This window comes from Melanerpes formicivorus, unplaced genomic scaffold, assembly GCF_026170545.1.
Source record: "Melanerpes formicivorus ecotype bairdi unplaced genomic scaffold, bMelFor1.0.p_v2 SCAF_27, whole genome shotgun sequence".
Lineage (NCBI taxonomy): Eukaryota > Metazoa > Chordata > Aves > Piciformes > Picidae > Melanerpes > Melanerpes formicivorus.
This window is the reverse complement of record NW_027142379.1, coordinates 813,228-827,093: the sequence shown is the minus strand read 5'-3', so window position 1 is coordinate 827,093 and position 13,866 is coordinate 813,228. Positions and strand designations below refer to the sequence as shown.

The window sequence follows — 13,866 nt, the reverse complement described above, 5'->3', positions numbered from 1 at the left end:
GCCTCAGCCTTTCTCCTTAATTTTGTCTTTTTCCACCATCCTCATTCTCTGAAGTGCTTCCCTCAGTTCCTCAAGCAATTCCCCCATGTGCTGCTTGGTGTGGGCAACAGACCATGGAAGAACCCCCTCAGGTCTGTGAAGAACACCCTTTTCCCTCTGAACCCCCCAGAACCCAGAATCTCACACTTTCCTTTAGTAGATGGACACCTTGGGGCATGTGGGGTGCAAAGCAAGGGCCTAGAGTTGGGTTTTGGCCACAAAACCCTTGAAGAACTTTACCATGTCTTGGCTGGTCCTTGGTGATGGTGAAGGTTATCTCAGAGTCACGGGCACCAGGTAGCTTGGCATGAAGAATTGTCTTGGAGATCTGTAGCATGCCTCCCTGGGGCACCCAGACCAGGGAGTTTGTCACCAGCTGAGGGCTTCTCTCATTCTGCATGCAGGGGGACAGCAGAAAAAGGCTGAACTGAAGCAATGCTGCACTGCTGGAAACTCTTTGCAGTGAAAAGGGTCAAGCAGAGTGTTCTGGAATTCCCTCTGAAGCCAGCCCTGGTTGTCTGCTTCCAGAAATGTTTCACAGTGTTAGGGGCTGGAAGAGACCTCAAAAGGTCATCCAGTCCAACCCCCCTGTCAAAGCAGGATCACCTACACCAGATCACACAGGAACTCATCCAGGCAGGTCTTGAACACCTCCAGAGAGGGAGAGTCCACAGCCCCCCTGGGCAGCCTGCTCCAGGCTTCTGTCACCCTCACAATGAAAAAAATTTTCCTCCTGTTTCCATGGAACTTCCTCCTGTGCTTCAGCTTCCACCCACTGCCCCTTACTGACCCACAGAATGGTTGTATGTCCTCCACCCATATCCCTTGGACCCAGTTGTGGAAGTGTTGTTCTCATGGATTCATAGAATGGCTTTGGGTTGGAAGGGACCTTCAAGATCATCTAGTTCCAACCTCCCTGCCATGGCTCCCCCACTAGAGCAGGTTGCTCAAGGTCTCACCCAACCTGGTCATCCAGTCCAACATCCTCCACTAGACCAGGTTGCTCAGACCCTGTCCAGCCACACCTTGGAGATCTCCAAGAATGGAGCCTCAGCTCCCTCCCAGGGCAACCTGTGGCAGTGCTGTTGCAGCAGCCTCATGGTGCAGAACTTGCTCCTCACATCCTCCCATTGCAAGACTCCCACCTTCAACTCCAGCAAAACCTTTTCATCAAACAACTGTGGGCTTTGAATTGTCAAAGCTGCATGATTTGAGCTGCACAACTCCTGTCACAGCCCCCAGCAATCCAGGTGCCCTCCAAAGCTCCATCAATCCACTGCTTTCTCCTCTCTCTGACCACAGCCTGTCACTAGCTCAGGATTAGTGACACCTCAGGGACACGGGGATATTTCTCCAGCCTTCTAATCTGCCTGCAAGGGTTTATGTCCCAGCACCTACCTTGGGAGCAATCTTAATGTGGAGCAGGACATTCTGGAAGTGGTAACCATCAGTCACTTGCAAGAGAACTGCATCATCCTGGGTGTCAGAGCCGTCGTGGGCGTAACGCAGCAGGCCGCCGGCAAGGTCATCCAGGCGGAATATTTGGGCTCCAGAAGCTGTGTCCCTAGGAGGTTTGCTCAGCTGCCCGTGCCTTGGAGGCTCTAAAACCACCAGCACAACGTCCTGAGGATTGTCAGTGTCTCTCACACCAAGCAGCAGCTCTGTTATAGCTCCACTTTCCCCTCTGTGGACAAGGAGAGGCTCGTTTCTGAACACGTAGGGGGCCTGAAAGGCAAAAGCAGCTCTTAGGTGTTTGCTAAACCTCTGCAAAGTCTGGGATTACAAATGTGAGGTGAAGGCAACCAGCTCATTTCATGCCTGGGAACCTCCTGTTTGTGAGCAGCACACTTTCCCCCCCAAGTGGGCAGATCTAAGAATCTCTAGCAGTCAGACCAGGAGATCCAAGCAGAGACCTGGAGCCTCAACTACTCTGGGAGGTCTGCGTGGTGCAGGGATGTTGGCAGGGCCAGCTGGAACACAAGCACCTCACCATCACAGCATGGCTTAGGCTGGAAGGGACCTTGAAGATCATCTAGTTCCAACCCTGCCATGGGCAGGGACACTCCCACCAGCCCAGGTCACTCAAGGCCTCATCCAACCTGGCCTTGAACACCTCCAGGGAGAGGGCATCCACAGCCTCCCTGGGCAACCTGTTTCACTTCCCTCAAGTTCAGTCCTTCCACATGACTCTTGGCTGCCTCTCACCTGAGAGCTGAGCCTAATTTGCCTGACCTGAGCTCCAGCTCAAGCCCTGGCCAGCTCCTTTGTTCCCACTGCAAGGAACCAGGGCTCCCCATGGCACACCATTTGTGGTTGCTTCCAGGCTTTGGTACGTTACCTGTGTGGAAAAGGCTTCCACATTGATCACCTCAGGGTGGGAGAAGAAGTGTTGATCGCTGACCTTCAAGGCAAATTGTCCTTTCCTAAACAAGTCCCCACCAAGCCAGAAACAGAGGAGAAGAGAATTTAATGAAGTGCTCCTGCAGCACTCAATGATGATAAAAATCTGATGGATTCAGTCAAAACTGAGCAGCTCAGTGCCAGAAGCTTTAGCTCAAGGGTTTTGCAATTACATTTTTACAGCATTTTGCTTTCTGAAGTTTCCCAACAGTCTCTCATGGAATAAAAGCCCTTTCAGCAGGTAATAATGGCCCCTCATTTCCCTTTAATTAATGCTGCCCACACAGGATGGCACCTCCAAGATAAAGAACCAGTTCTAAATGTCAGCTCTTCTCTGCTCAAAGGAAAATGTCACTTTTCTGGCTGGGGAACAGAAGCTCCCACTCCTCACCAGTTTTGTTTCCTGCTGACTAAAGGTTGGACCAGATGATTCAGAGATTGACAGAGTGGGTTGGGTTGGAAGCGACCTTAGAGCTTATCCAGTTCCAACCCCCTGCCATGGGCAGGGACACCTCCCACCAGCCCAGCTTGCTCAAGGCCTCATCCAGCCTGGCCTTGAACACCTCCAGGGAGGGAACAGCCACAACCTCCCTGGGCAACCTGTGCCAGTGTCTCTCCATCCCCACTGGAAAGAATTCCTTCCTAACCTCCAGTCTCAGTCTGCCCTCCTCAAGCCCTTGGGATCCCTTCCAAGTGACATTCTGTGGCTTTTCACAGACCCTAACCACAAAGTAGTTCTGATTGTCAAGATGCTGCCCCTTCCCTGTGACTGCCAGGCAGACAAACCCCAGAAGCACAATACAGAAACACATGAACTAACCCTTGGCATCTGAAGGACAGCCTCAAGGTCCTACTGATGGACCAAAGAACCCCTTGATTCAGGCAGGCAGAGTTGTAGAACAGATCCACCGGTCTCAGCCTAGCCCCAAGGCTTTCTGGTGATGTAAATCAAGTGTGGAATTTGGCAGGATGGCTCCTGACTGCCTGGCAGCAGGGAAGAGTCTGCTTCCTTGCAACAGGCTTGCAGTGTGAGCATTGCCAGCTACTAATCACCACTAATTACCCCAGAATACTAACAAAGCTCATCCTGCAGGGAAAGAAGCTGAATGCAGAACATGCTGCAGGGCACAGAAGTGACATCACAGGATAGTTTGGGCTGGAAAAGACCTGTGAGAACATCAAGTCCAACCCTTGAGCTAACACAGAATTGTTTTGGTTGGAAAAGCCCTCTGAGATCATTGAGTTCAACCTGAGTCCACCATGGCCACTGAACCACGTCCCAGAGTGCCACATCCACACACTGCTTGAACACCTCCAGGGGTGGTAACTCCACCACCTCCCTGGCTCACAGAACCACAGAATTATTGAGGCTGGAAAAGACCTCTAAGATCATCAAGTCCAGCCTATGACCTAACAACATGACATCAGCTAAACCATGCCACCAAGTGCCACCTCCAGAGCCTTCTTTCCTCCACTCAGAACAGCCACCAACTCTCCCAGCCTGCTCCCATGGGTTGTTTCTCCAGCCCTCTGATCGTCTTTGTGGCCCTCCTGTGGGCTTGCTCCAGCAGCTCCAGGTCTTTCTTACGCTGTGGGCACCAGAGCATGAGACTCTCTGTCCACTGTTAAACCATGTTCCTCAGCACTACCTCTACACCTCTTATGTAGGACCCTTTCTTTCCACTGAACACTCCATCCACTTCCAAGTCTGCTGTGCTCCAGGCTGTACTGCTCTGGCACTGTGGTAGAAAGCAGATTCTTTGATTCCCTTCTCAGCCTTCTTGTCAATACTAATCCCTGAGTACCATTAATTCAGAGTAGAACAAATCAGCAGGAAGCCAGGAGCAAGGCCTCCTGAATGGCTTCAGCATCTGCATCCCTGAAGAGAAGCCTCCTGAAGATAGAGAAATCAGAATGTCAGGAGTTGGAAGGGACCTTGAAGGATCATTGATTCCAACCCCCCTGCCAGAGCAGGATCACCTGGAGTGGTTGGTAACTTATTTCACAGCAGTGAGGAGTGTGCTTCATGTAAGAATCCCAGAATGCCAGGTTGGAAGGGACCCCAAGGATCATCTGGTCCAACCTTTCTGAAATGAGCTGGCCCAGCAGCCTGTCAAGCTGAGGCTTCAAACAGACCAATGGAGGGGACTCCACTCCTTCCCCTGGGAGATGATGCCAATGGCTGACTGTGCTCGTGGTGACAAATGCTCTTCTGGAGTCCAGTGGCAATCTCCCCAGCAGTAACTTGTCCCCATCACCCCTTGCCCTTCCCATGGGACTCCTTGTGAGCCTCCCTCCCCCTGGTAGCCACCCTTTGTGTAAGAATGCTTCTGGGGCCCAGGGAGCTGCCTGCTCTGGTGGGAACAGCTCTTCTGTTTCAAAGGAAGAGCTGTGACAGGAAGCCTGCCCACAGTCACCTGGGTTTGTCTTTGCTGTGCACAAAGCGAATCCTCTTCTCCTTCACATCCTGGCAGCTGAAGTGGTCTCCTTTGAGCAGCTGCAGCTCCTTGCCAGCCAGCAGCATCAGCAGCCTGCCGTTGGAGGGGGCGCTCTCGATGCCCAGCCGGAGCCGGCCTCTGCCGTCCGGACCACACACGCTCAGCAGGGAGGGCTCCAGGGGCTTCACCCCACCAATTCCTACTCTGAGGGTCCTGTTGGTGGGGGTGCTCAAGGGATGTTTGCTGGCTGAAGAAGGGAAAAGCACCGCTGCATGAGGGAGAGCCACGGGCTGCCTCGGCCTCTCGCCTGCCACTGTCACCCTTTGGGTAACAGAGCAGATCCCCACAGGCCACTGCTCACCTAGGCAGGCAGCCACCATCTCAAGGAGATTTTTCAACCCATCCCAATGCCCACTCTGATTTTGAGAGGTTTGGGAAAGACACTTCCCATGCTGAGTTCCCCCACCACAAAGCTCAAAGCCAACCACACTGGCCTGCCCAGCAGATGGGACTGGCAAATCTTCACGTGGAAGAAAGGAATGAGAAGTGCAGTTGAAGGACTCATCAAGATCTCCCAATCTTGGTGAAGGTCAAGAAATCTCTTTCCCCCAGAATGTGTTTTCCTGGGTGATAAACCATGCTGGGACTGGGAAGATGTATAAACACACCCATCCAGGTAACTTCACCTGGAAAACCATGGACATGCATGTCCTATGAGACAAAAGAGCTGGAGAAGAAGAGCTGCCAGCTTTCAACAGCCTGCACAAACCTGCCTTCCAAACATGCTGCTGAATGCATGCTCCTTCTGGCCTGAGAAATCTGCTGCAAGCCTGCCAGCTTGGTTGCTTTGTCATGAGACACTCACCTTCTTCACACTCCCTGGTCCAAGGATTGCCATAGAAACCCTGGCCACAAGCAGCAACACAACTCTTCTCCTTCAGAAAGGTGGTGCTGTCACAGAGGTGGCACTGGCTGCCACTCTCACACTCCAAGCACCCCGGAGGACAAGCTGAATTGGATGGAAAGCACAGAATCACACAATGGGAGGGGCTGGAAAGGACCTGTAGAGGTCATCCAGTCCAACCCCCCTGCCTGAGCAGGATCACCGAGGGCACTGCCACACAGGAATGCATCCAGATGGGTCTTGAAAGTCTCCAGAGAAGGAGACTCCAGAACCTCTCTGGGCAGCCTGCTCCAGGGCTCCAGCATCCTCACACTGAAAGTTTCTCCTCATGTCAAAGTGGAACCTCCTGTGCTCCACCTTGTATCTGTTGTTCCTTGCCCTGTCACTGGGCACCACCAAAAATAGACTGGCACCTTCATCTTGACAGCCACCCTTCAGATAGTTATAGACATTGACAAGATCCCCTCTGAGACACTGCAAACCCACTGGTGTGCAGAGCTGGCCCCCTGGCTCAGAACAGAACCACCACTGCTGTTTGTGTCCAAAAGTGATCAAAAAGAAGTTGAGAGACAAGAGTTAAGAAGTTCCTTCCTCATTTAATCAGCTTCCCAAAGGCTACAGAGAACCTGAGATGTAATTCCCATTGGAAGAAAATGGTTTTATGGAGCTGTTCTAACCAAAAATACTCCAAATTCACAGATCCATAGAACAGTTCAGGTTGGAAGGGACCTTAAAGATCATCTAGTCCCAAGCCCCCTGCCATGGGACTCCTTCCACTAGCCCAGGTTGCTCAAGGCCTCAGGTCCTTCACAGGACTTGTCCTACCCTGCTTGGCAACCCCCAAATACAACTGAAACCCTTCTGAAAGTGTGGGGTTAGGATCTGGTTTATTTAATATCACATCAGCAGCCATCCACCCTGAATCTCATTCCTCCTGAACTGCCCCCTCCCTGGGAGTGTTCAAGGCCAGGTTGGTTGAGGCTTTGAGCAACCTGGGGTGCTAGTGGGGGGTGTCCCTGCCCATGGCACAGGGACTGGAACTGGATGATCTTCAAGGTCCCTTCCAGCCCAAACCATTCCATATAACCTATGAACTAGGCAGGTCTAAATGCAGAGAGCCTGGCAGCTAATTCTCAGTTTGCTGCATCTCCTCAGCAGTTTAAGCCAGCATCCAAATGAGTCCTCCTTCAGCCCAGCCTTGGAGAGACAAAGCAGGGCACAGAACATGGACAACTCTGGTCCCTTCTCCACCACCCTGCACTCCCTTTGCTTACCTCTGCACTTTCTCTGGGCCTGGTCTGCATAAAATCTCTTCCCACACTGCTGCACACAGTGAGTGTCCAAGAGGAAAAATGAGGCTTCACACAGGCTGCACTCAGCTGCTTGCTGGCACCGCAGGCAGTGCTCATCACACCCTGAAAGCCAGAAGGAGAGTTCAGCTCCACCCTGCTTTCAAGGTCAGGTTGTTGGAGGCATCCTGATGTAGCTGAAGATGTGGTAGTGGTGGGATTGCAGATGTGTGGCCAGTAGGGCAAGGGAGGGGATTCTGCTCCTCTACTCTGCCCTTGAGACCCCACTTGGAGCACTGCATTCATTTTGGAGCCAACATGGGAAGGACAAGGATTTGTTGGAGGGGGTCACAAAGACAACCAAGGGGCTGCAGCACCTCTACTACAAGGACAGGCTGGGAGAGTTGGGATTGTTCACACTGGAGAAGAGAAGGCTCCAAGGAGACCTTAGAGCAGCCTTCCAGCACATAAAGGGAGCTGCAGGAGAGCTAGGGAGGGACTTTTTGCAAAGGATTGTGGTGCCAGGATGAGGGGCAGTGGCTTTGAGCTGGAAGAGGGGAGATTGAGACTGGAGATTAGGAAGAAATTCTTGACAGTGAGGGTGGGGAGACACTGGCACAGGGAGGCTGTGGCTGCTCCCTCCCTGGAGGGGTTCAAGGCCAGGTTGGACGAGACATTGAGCAACCTGGGCTGCTGGGAGGTGTCCCTGCCCTTGGCTGGGGGGGTTGGAACTGGCTGATCTTCAAGGTCCCTTCCACCAAGCTGTGTGCACAAACTGCACAGAAGCAGGGAAAGCCCTTGGCAGCAGTGATTAGGAGAAAAGCTGAAGAACTACTCACTCTGGCACATGTCTGCTTCCTTGTAGAAAGCTGCAGGGCACTGCTCCACACAAGCCCCTTCATGGAGCACGTAGCCCTCCATGCACTGCAGGCAGTCAGTGCTCTTGGGACCTTTACAGGCATTACAGCTCCAGTCACACTCTGGAAGGGAAAGAGAAAAAGTCAGTGCAGGGCAGATCTTTCTGGGGTGCTCACCCTAGACAAGGGGGGCTCTACAAGCTCTGGAACATAAACCCTGGGAGCACTGCAATAACTGAAGTACAATTTGTGCAGGGTGACTCACCCCAGACATGGGTTGGGTGGGGGTTTTGTTTTATCCCCTCTTGGATTTCATGTTCTAACCATGTCAAGTTTGAGCAGGCTTGACTCTGGTTCAGTGTTCAGACCTGCTACCCCTGGCAGAGTTTTGTTGCCCCCAAAGCCTGACTTGGTCCCACAAAGAGCCCTGCTCCTTTTCTGCCAGCACTGAGCTCCTTGCTCATTAGCAACCAGCCACCTCACTTTGTCAGCCTCAGGCTTTGAAAGGGCCCTGGCCAAAAGGAGAGGAGATGGAAGTTTAAGCTCTTGAAACTGAAGTTCTTTACTATGAGGGCAGTGAGACACTGAAATGAGTTGTGGACACCTTATCCCTAGAAGAGTTCAAAACCAGGCTGGATGAGGCCTTGAGCAGCCTGGGCTAGTGGGAGGTGTCCCTGCCCATGGCAGGGGGGTTGGAACTGGATGACCTTGAAGGTCCATTCCAGCTCAAGTCATTCTATGATGCTATGAACTCATTGTCCCTCACAGCCCAAAGGTCCCTCTGCAATGCCCACTGCCCAGGAACACACCAGGTATAGATGGCAGCAGATCTGCCCTCACATGCCCTTGTTCTATCTCCTCTCCAGTCTTCAACAGGGTCCCAACCATGCCCAAGGACTTCTCAGGCTGCCAACACTCCTGTTTGTTTCCTGGTGGCACTTGGTGGGGAGTCCATATCAGTAATTAGTGACAGCCAGACTTGGCTGATGAGGCGGACAAATGGGCAAGAGCAAGACAGGGGGGAACAAGAACTCACTGAGGTGAGCTGAACTGCTTCAGTCCATGCAGCAGGTCCAAGACAAAGCCAGGACAAGAGTCCTGCCTCACTCCAACACCCTAAACAGCAGCCAGTGTCACCTCTCTGAGGAAATGCAATGTTAAGGGGACAGAAGGTGCTCAGCTGAGCTAAGTACTGAGAGAGGCAGCTAGAAATGAACACTGAGCTACAGGGCTTGGTGTTACATCCTGGTCTTAGATGCAATAAAGCCACCTTGGTTTGGGTTGGAAGAGACCTTCAAGGTCTCTGCCACGGGCAGGGACACCTCCCACCAGTCCACATTGCTTAAGGCCTCATCCAACCTGGCCCTGAACACCTCCAGAGAGGGGGCATCCACACCCTGTTGCAGCACCTCACCACCTTATCCTCACTTCTTTCCATGCTGGAACACTCTCCTTGGGAGTTCTGGCAATCTTTCAAGGCCTGTGTCTTTGAAATGCCTCCAAAGTGCTGTTTCTGCAGCCATCCAGTGCTGCAGGACTTCACAAGCCAGAGAGAAGCAGGTAGGATACACAAGGCCCTGCAAGCACTCCAGAAAAGCCTGAGCTGAGTAAGTTCTCTCCTTTTGCAGCTGACCCATGACTAAATGAATTGCTGGCCCTGACCCCTGCAAAGTTTGCTGGCTCACTCACTAAATCATTTACAAGGGAAGGATTTGCAATAATCTTGTTTCACTGAGAGGCTCAAGTCTGTGACAGCAGACTGCTGGGAAAAAACCCCAGAGAAACCAACTCTAAAAGCCTCCCTGACTGTAAAAAGGGGGTGGGGGAGCTGGAGCTGAACAACTGCCACCCCTTTCCCCCCCTGGCTACAGACCTTTTAGCACAGATCCTGCTGCCAAGGCACCTGCAATGCTGTTTTGTTTTCTCTCTTTAAGCCACCCAAGTATTTCTTTACCTCTGCAAGTCTTGCTGGAGAGCTCCAGGTAGTACTGCTGAGTGCAGGTCTCATCCTGGCACTCTCCAAACAACAGGACCTTAGCTGGGTCTCTGCAGGACGTGCAGCTGGTGGCTGACTCACAGCTCAGGCACTGCCTGTTGCAAGCTGGGGGAAGATGAAGACAAAGCAAATGCCTGCAATTAGCCTGGACAAGTACAAACTGTATTATCCTGTAGCCTGGCTACTCCTCTTCTCCTCTTTGAGAGGGACACCTGTGGGGATTTCAGAGGTTTTTGCTTCTGATGTTCCTCTTCACAGCCTCCAGACTGTGAAAAGCTTCCTTCTCCCATTTGGAAGAGACTGGTAAGTCTCCTCACACTGCTTGACCTGGAATCCAAACCCCCAAGGAAAGCAAGTAAGAGCCTTCCCTGCCTCTGCTTTTCATAGAAACAATAAGGTTGGAAAAGACCTCAGAGATCATCAAGCCCAACCTGTCACCCAGCACCTCCTGACTACTAAAGCATGGCTCCAAGTGCCACATCCAGTCCTTTTTTGAACACCTCCAGGGATGGGGACTCCACCACCTCCCTGGGCAGCACATCCCAAGGGCCAATTATTATTTCTGTGAAGAATTTTTTCCTCACCTCCAGTCTAAATTTCCCCTGGCACAGCTTGAGACTGTGTCCTCTTGTTCTGGTGCTGGGTGCCTGGGAGAAGAGACCAACCCCCACCTGGCTACAGCCTCCCTTCATGGAGTTGGAGAGAGCAAGAAGGTCTCCCCTGAGCCTCCTCTTCTCCAGGCTAAGCAACCCCAGCTCCCTCAGCCTCTCCTCACAGGGCTGTGCTCCAGACCCCTCCCCAGCTTTGTTGCTCTTCTCTGGACACCTTCCAGCAACTCAACATCTTTCCTGAACTGAGGGGCCCAGAACTGGACACAGGATTCAAGGTGTGGCCTAAGCAGTGCTGAGCACAGGGCAGGATGAGCTCCCTGCTCCTGCTGGCCACTCTGTTCCTGCTCTTTCTTCACACTATTTCTTGCTTCCTGACTTAATCCATAACACCACAAATCTGGAGCCCACAGCAGCCTGCTGCCATCCAGCCAGCAAACCTTGGTGGGACCAAAGGGACCATTTAACTTCACTGAAGTGTTTCCACCTTTGTGTTTCCACACCCTGTGACATTTTGGAGCTGTAGGGAGCAAATCAAGATGCCAAGAAACAACAACAGCAACAAAAAAAGTCCTTTGGGGACTTACTGAATCAAAGATCAAAGTCCAGAGGGGCAGAGTATTTCAACTCACCTCTTTGATGTCCAGGTTCTAAAATTCTGAGGAGGTTGTGCTAACAGCCAAGAGTGCCCAGGGGTGATGGCAGAGCTCTTGGCTAATTCACAGCAAGGTTTAATGGCAATGTGCTTGGAAAGACTGAGAACTATTTCCCAGCCCTTTTGCTATGCACTGAGAAGCTCTGATTGTGGGGAGATGAAACAGCACAGGAATAGGGCAGGAAACTCATGGAGGTTCCCACTCTGCTTTCTCCAAACAGCTGCAACTGCCCTGCTAGCAAGGACAATGATGGCAAAGGCCAAAGACCACTCCTGAGTGTCACTACATCCACTTGGAGTCAGAATCTTTGCCCAAGGTCAGTTCTGTACTTAGGATAAATTAACAGAGTCAGAGATTGCATTGGGTTGGAAGCGACATCCCAAGCTCATCCAGCCTAACCCCCTGCAGTCAGCAGGGTCATCCTCCACTAGAGCAGGTTGGTCAAAGCCTTCTCCAGCCTCACCTTGAAGATCTCCAGAGATGGGACCTCAACCACCTCCCTGGGCAACCTGTTGCAGTGCTCCAGCACTCTCGTGGTGCAGAACTTGTTCCTCACATCCAATCTCCATCTGCTCTGCTCTCATTTCAAACCATTGCCCCACGTCCTATCCTTGCAGGCCTTTGCAATCAGTCCCTGTGCAGCCTTCTTGTAGCCCTCTTCAGGTACTGGAAGATTGCTCTAAGTTCTCCCTGGAGCCTTCTCTTCTTTTCTGGACAACTCCAGCTCCTTCAGCCTGTCCTCATAGCAGAGGTGCTGCAGCCCTGCTGCAGGACAAGATGAACTCAGAGGGTCCCTTCCAACCCAACCCCTTCTATGATTCCATGTGAGGTCTGAATCTATAGAGATCAGGTTACTCCTGGAGGCAGGCCAGAGCAGGAAGGAAAAAGCTGGATCTGCAATCAAGGCAATCTGCTTGGGTTATCAGCCTGGCTCCACAGCTGCATTTTTAATGCCATGAAGAACTTGTGAAGCTCTGCACTGCTCCTCAGCCAGTGTTAAAACTACCTCTAAGAGCCCACAGCAAGCACTCAGCATCTCTCTGAACTCCACTCCAATCCCTGAGTTCCTCAAAAGTGCAAGGGGACTCAAATAAAGGTTGAAGTGAGACCAATTTTGTCAGCCTCACAGCTCAAACAAACTTCATTACCTCTAAGTGGTGGTGTTCCAGCAGCCTGGGAGAGTTTCTATCTAGGTGGCTTATCAGCAGCACTTCACTTGAGAGGGCACAAGTGACACTTGGAATGACAAACATCCAATTCACTAACACACTTGGCCTTGAGCCTCCTGCCACAAGGAGTACAAATGAAGCTTTCTTAAACATTAAGCTTTCTTCAAGAGCTCTTTGCAATAAGGAGATTAAAGTTGTTGTAGTTGGACTTGATGATCTTGAGGTCTTTTCCAAGCAGGGCATTCTGTGTTTGTATTTCATAGCTTCATAGAGTGGTTAAGGTTGGAAGGGATGTGAAAAATCAGCCAGTTCCAAGCCCCTGCCCTGACCATTTGGACAGCTGAATTTGCTTGCAAAAAGCATTTGAGCTACCAAACCAAAGGCACAGAATCCCAGAATGGTTTGGGTTGGAAGGGACCTTAGAGATCATCCAGTTCCAAGCCCCTGCCATGACCATTTGGACAGCTGAATTTGCTTGCAAAAAGCATTTGAGCTACCAAACAGAATCCCAGAATGGTTTGGGTTGGAAGGGACCTTAAAGATCCTCCAGTTCCAACCCTTCTGCCATGGGCAGGGACATCTTCCACTAGCCCAGGTTGCTCAAGGCCTCACCCAGCCTGGCCTTCAACACCTCCACAGCCTCCCTGAGCAACCTGTTCCAGTGTGCAGAGGCCCTTTGAGGTCTCCTTCCAACCTGATGCAATCTGTGGGTCTGTCCATAAATAGCACAGAAAGAGGGAGAGTAGTTGGAGTGAGCAGGCCCAGCAGAGGTCACATTCACATTTACAGTGAGGGGGGTGTGACACAGGAAGAAGTTTACCAGGGAGGTACAGTCCTCAGGAACATTCCACTGGGACCATGATGGCCAGGAGCTAGAAACAGGAAAGGTTTCATTGGAAAAGGGCATTTTAATTAGGAAGGGAGGGACTGTGGTGTAGTCAGCAATGAGGGAACCCTCAGCCTGCAGGACACAGCAGTGAACACCTTGAGGAACCTGTTGGAAACCAGCCAGGAGAGTAAGAATCCCAGGGTTGCCTTTTTTGTTGTTGCTAATATCTGTTCCTCTTTTTTTTATTCCTTTCCTTCTTTTTTATTACTTAACAGCCCTTTTTGCTTTTCTTTTCCTGTAGATGCCAGAAGGGTACAAAGCCTTCCACCTCTTTCTCTGAACCCATGCAAGGTGCCTCCATTTCTGCTGAGAAGATGGAAATCAGAGGAGCAAATACATCAACCAAAAGCAGGTGAGGCTGACAAGCACAGCAGCTTCCTCCTCCAGGATCTCATCAGGAAAGGCATTTTGGCCCAGAGAGGGTGACACTGATACCTCTCCTCAGTGCAGTGCAGCAGAGTTATCTAAGCATAAATCAGGACCATTTCAATCAGACCAATTCAGGTCTTCACAAAACTCTGAGTGCTCAGGTGCACAGCCACCAAGCTCACTCTCTCTGTGTGGGGGGAGGGGGGAATGTTACACTGGGTCAGTTCAAACTGGGTTCCCCCCCCCCCCCCC

The 13,866-nt window shown here is 51.6% G+C and overlaps 1 protein-coding gene across 1 annotated transcript in view; it reads right to left on the bottom strand.

Moving 5' to 3' along the window:
* The window catches only part of FRAS1 (Fraser extracellular matrix complex subunit 1), a 143,765-nt gene that overhangs the window by 47,941 nt on the left and 81,958 nt on the right, over positions 1-13,866 (bottom strand). Inside the window, exons 22-29 of the mRNA XM_068154044.1 lie at positions 9,882-10,028; positions 7,910-8,050; positions 7,056-7,196; positions 5,743-5,886; positions 4,857-5,124; positions 2,378-2,462; positions 1,438-1,764; positions 280-433 (exon numbers count right to left, since the gene is read on the bottom strand). Coding sequence (XP_068010145.1) covers positions 280-433; positions 1,438-1,764; positions 2,378-2,462; positions 4,857-5,124; positions 5,743-5,886; positions 7,056-7,196; positions 7,910-8,050; positions 9,882-10,028 — 1,407 coding nt within the window. The remainder of the gene's footprint in view (positions 1-279; positions 434-1,437; positions 1,765-2,377; positions 2,463-4,856; positions 5,125-5,742; positions 5,887-7,055; positions 7,197-7,909; positions 8,051-9,881; positions 10,029-13,866) is intronic.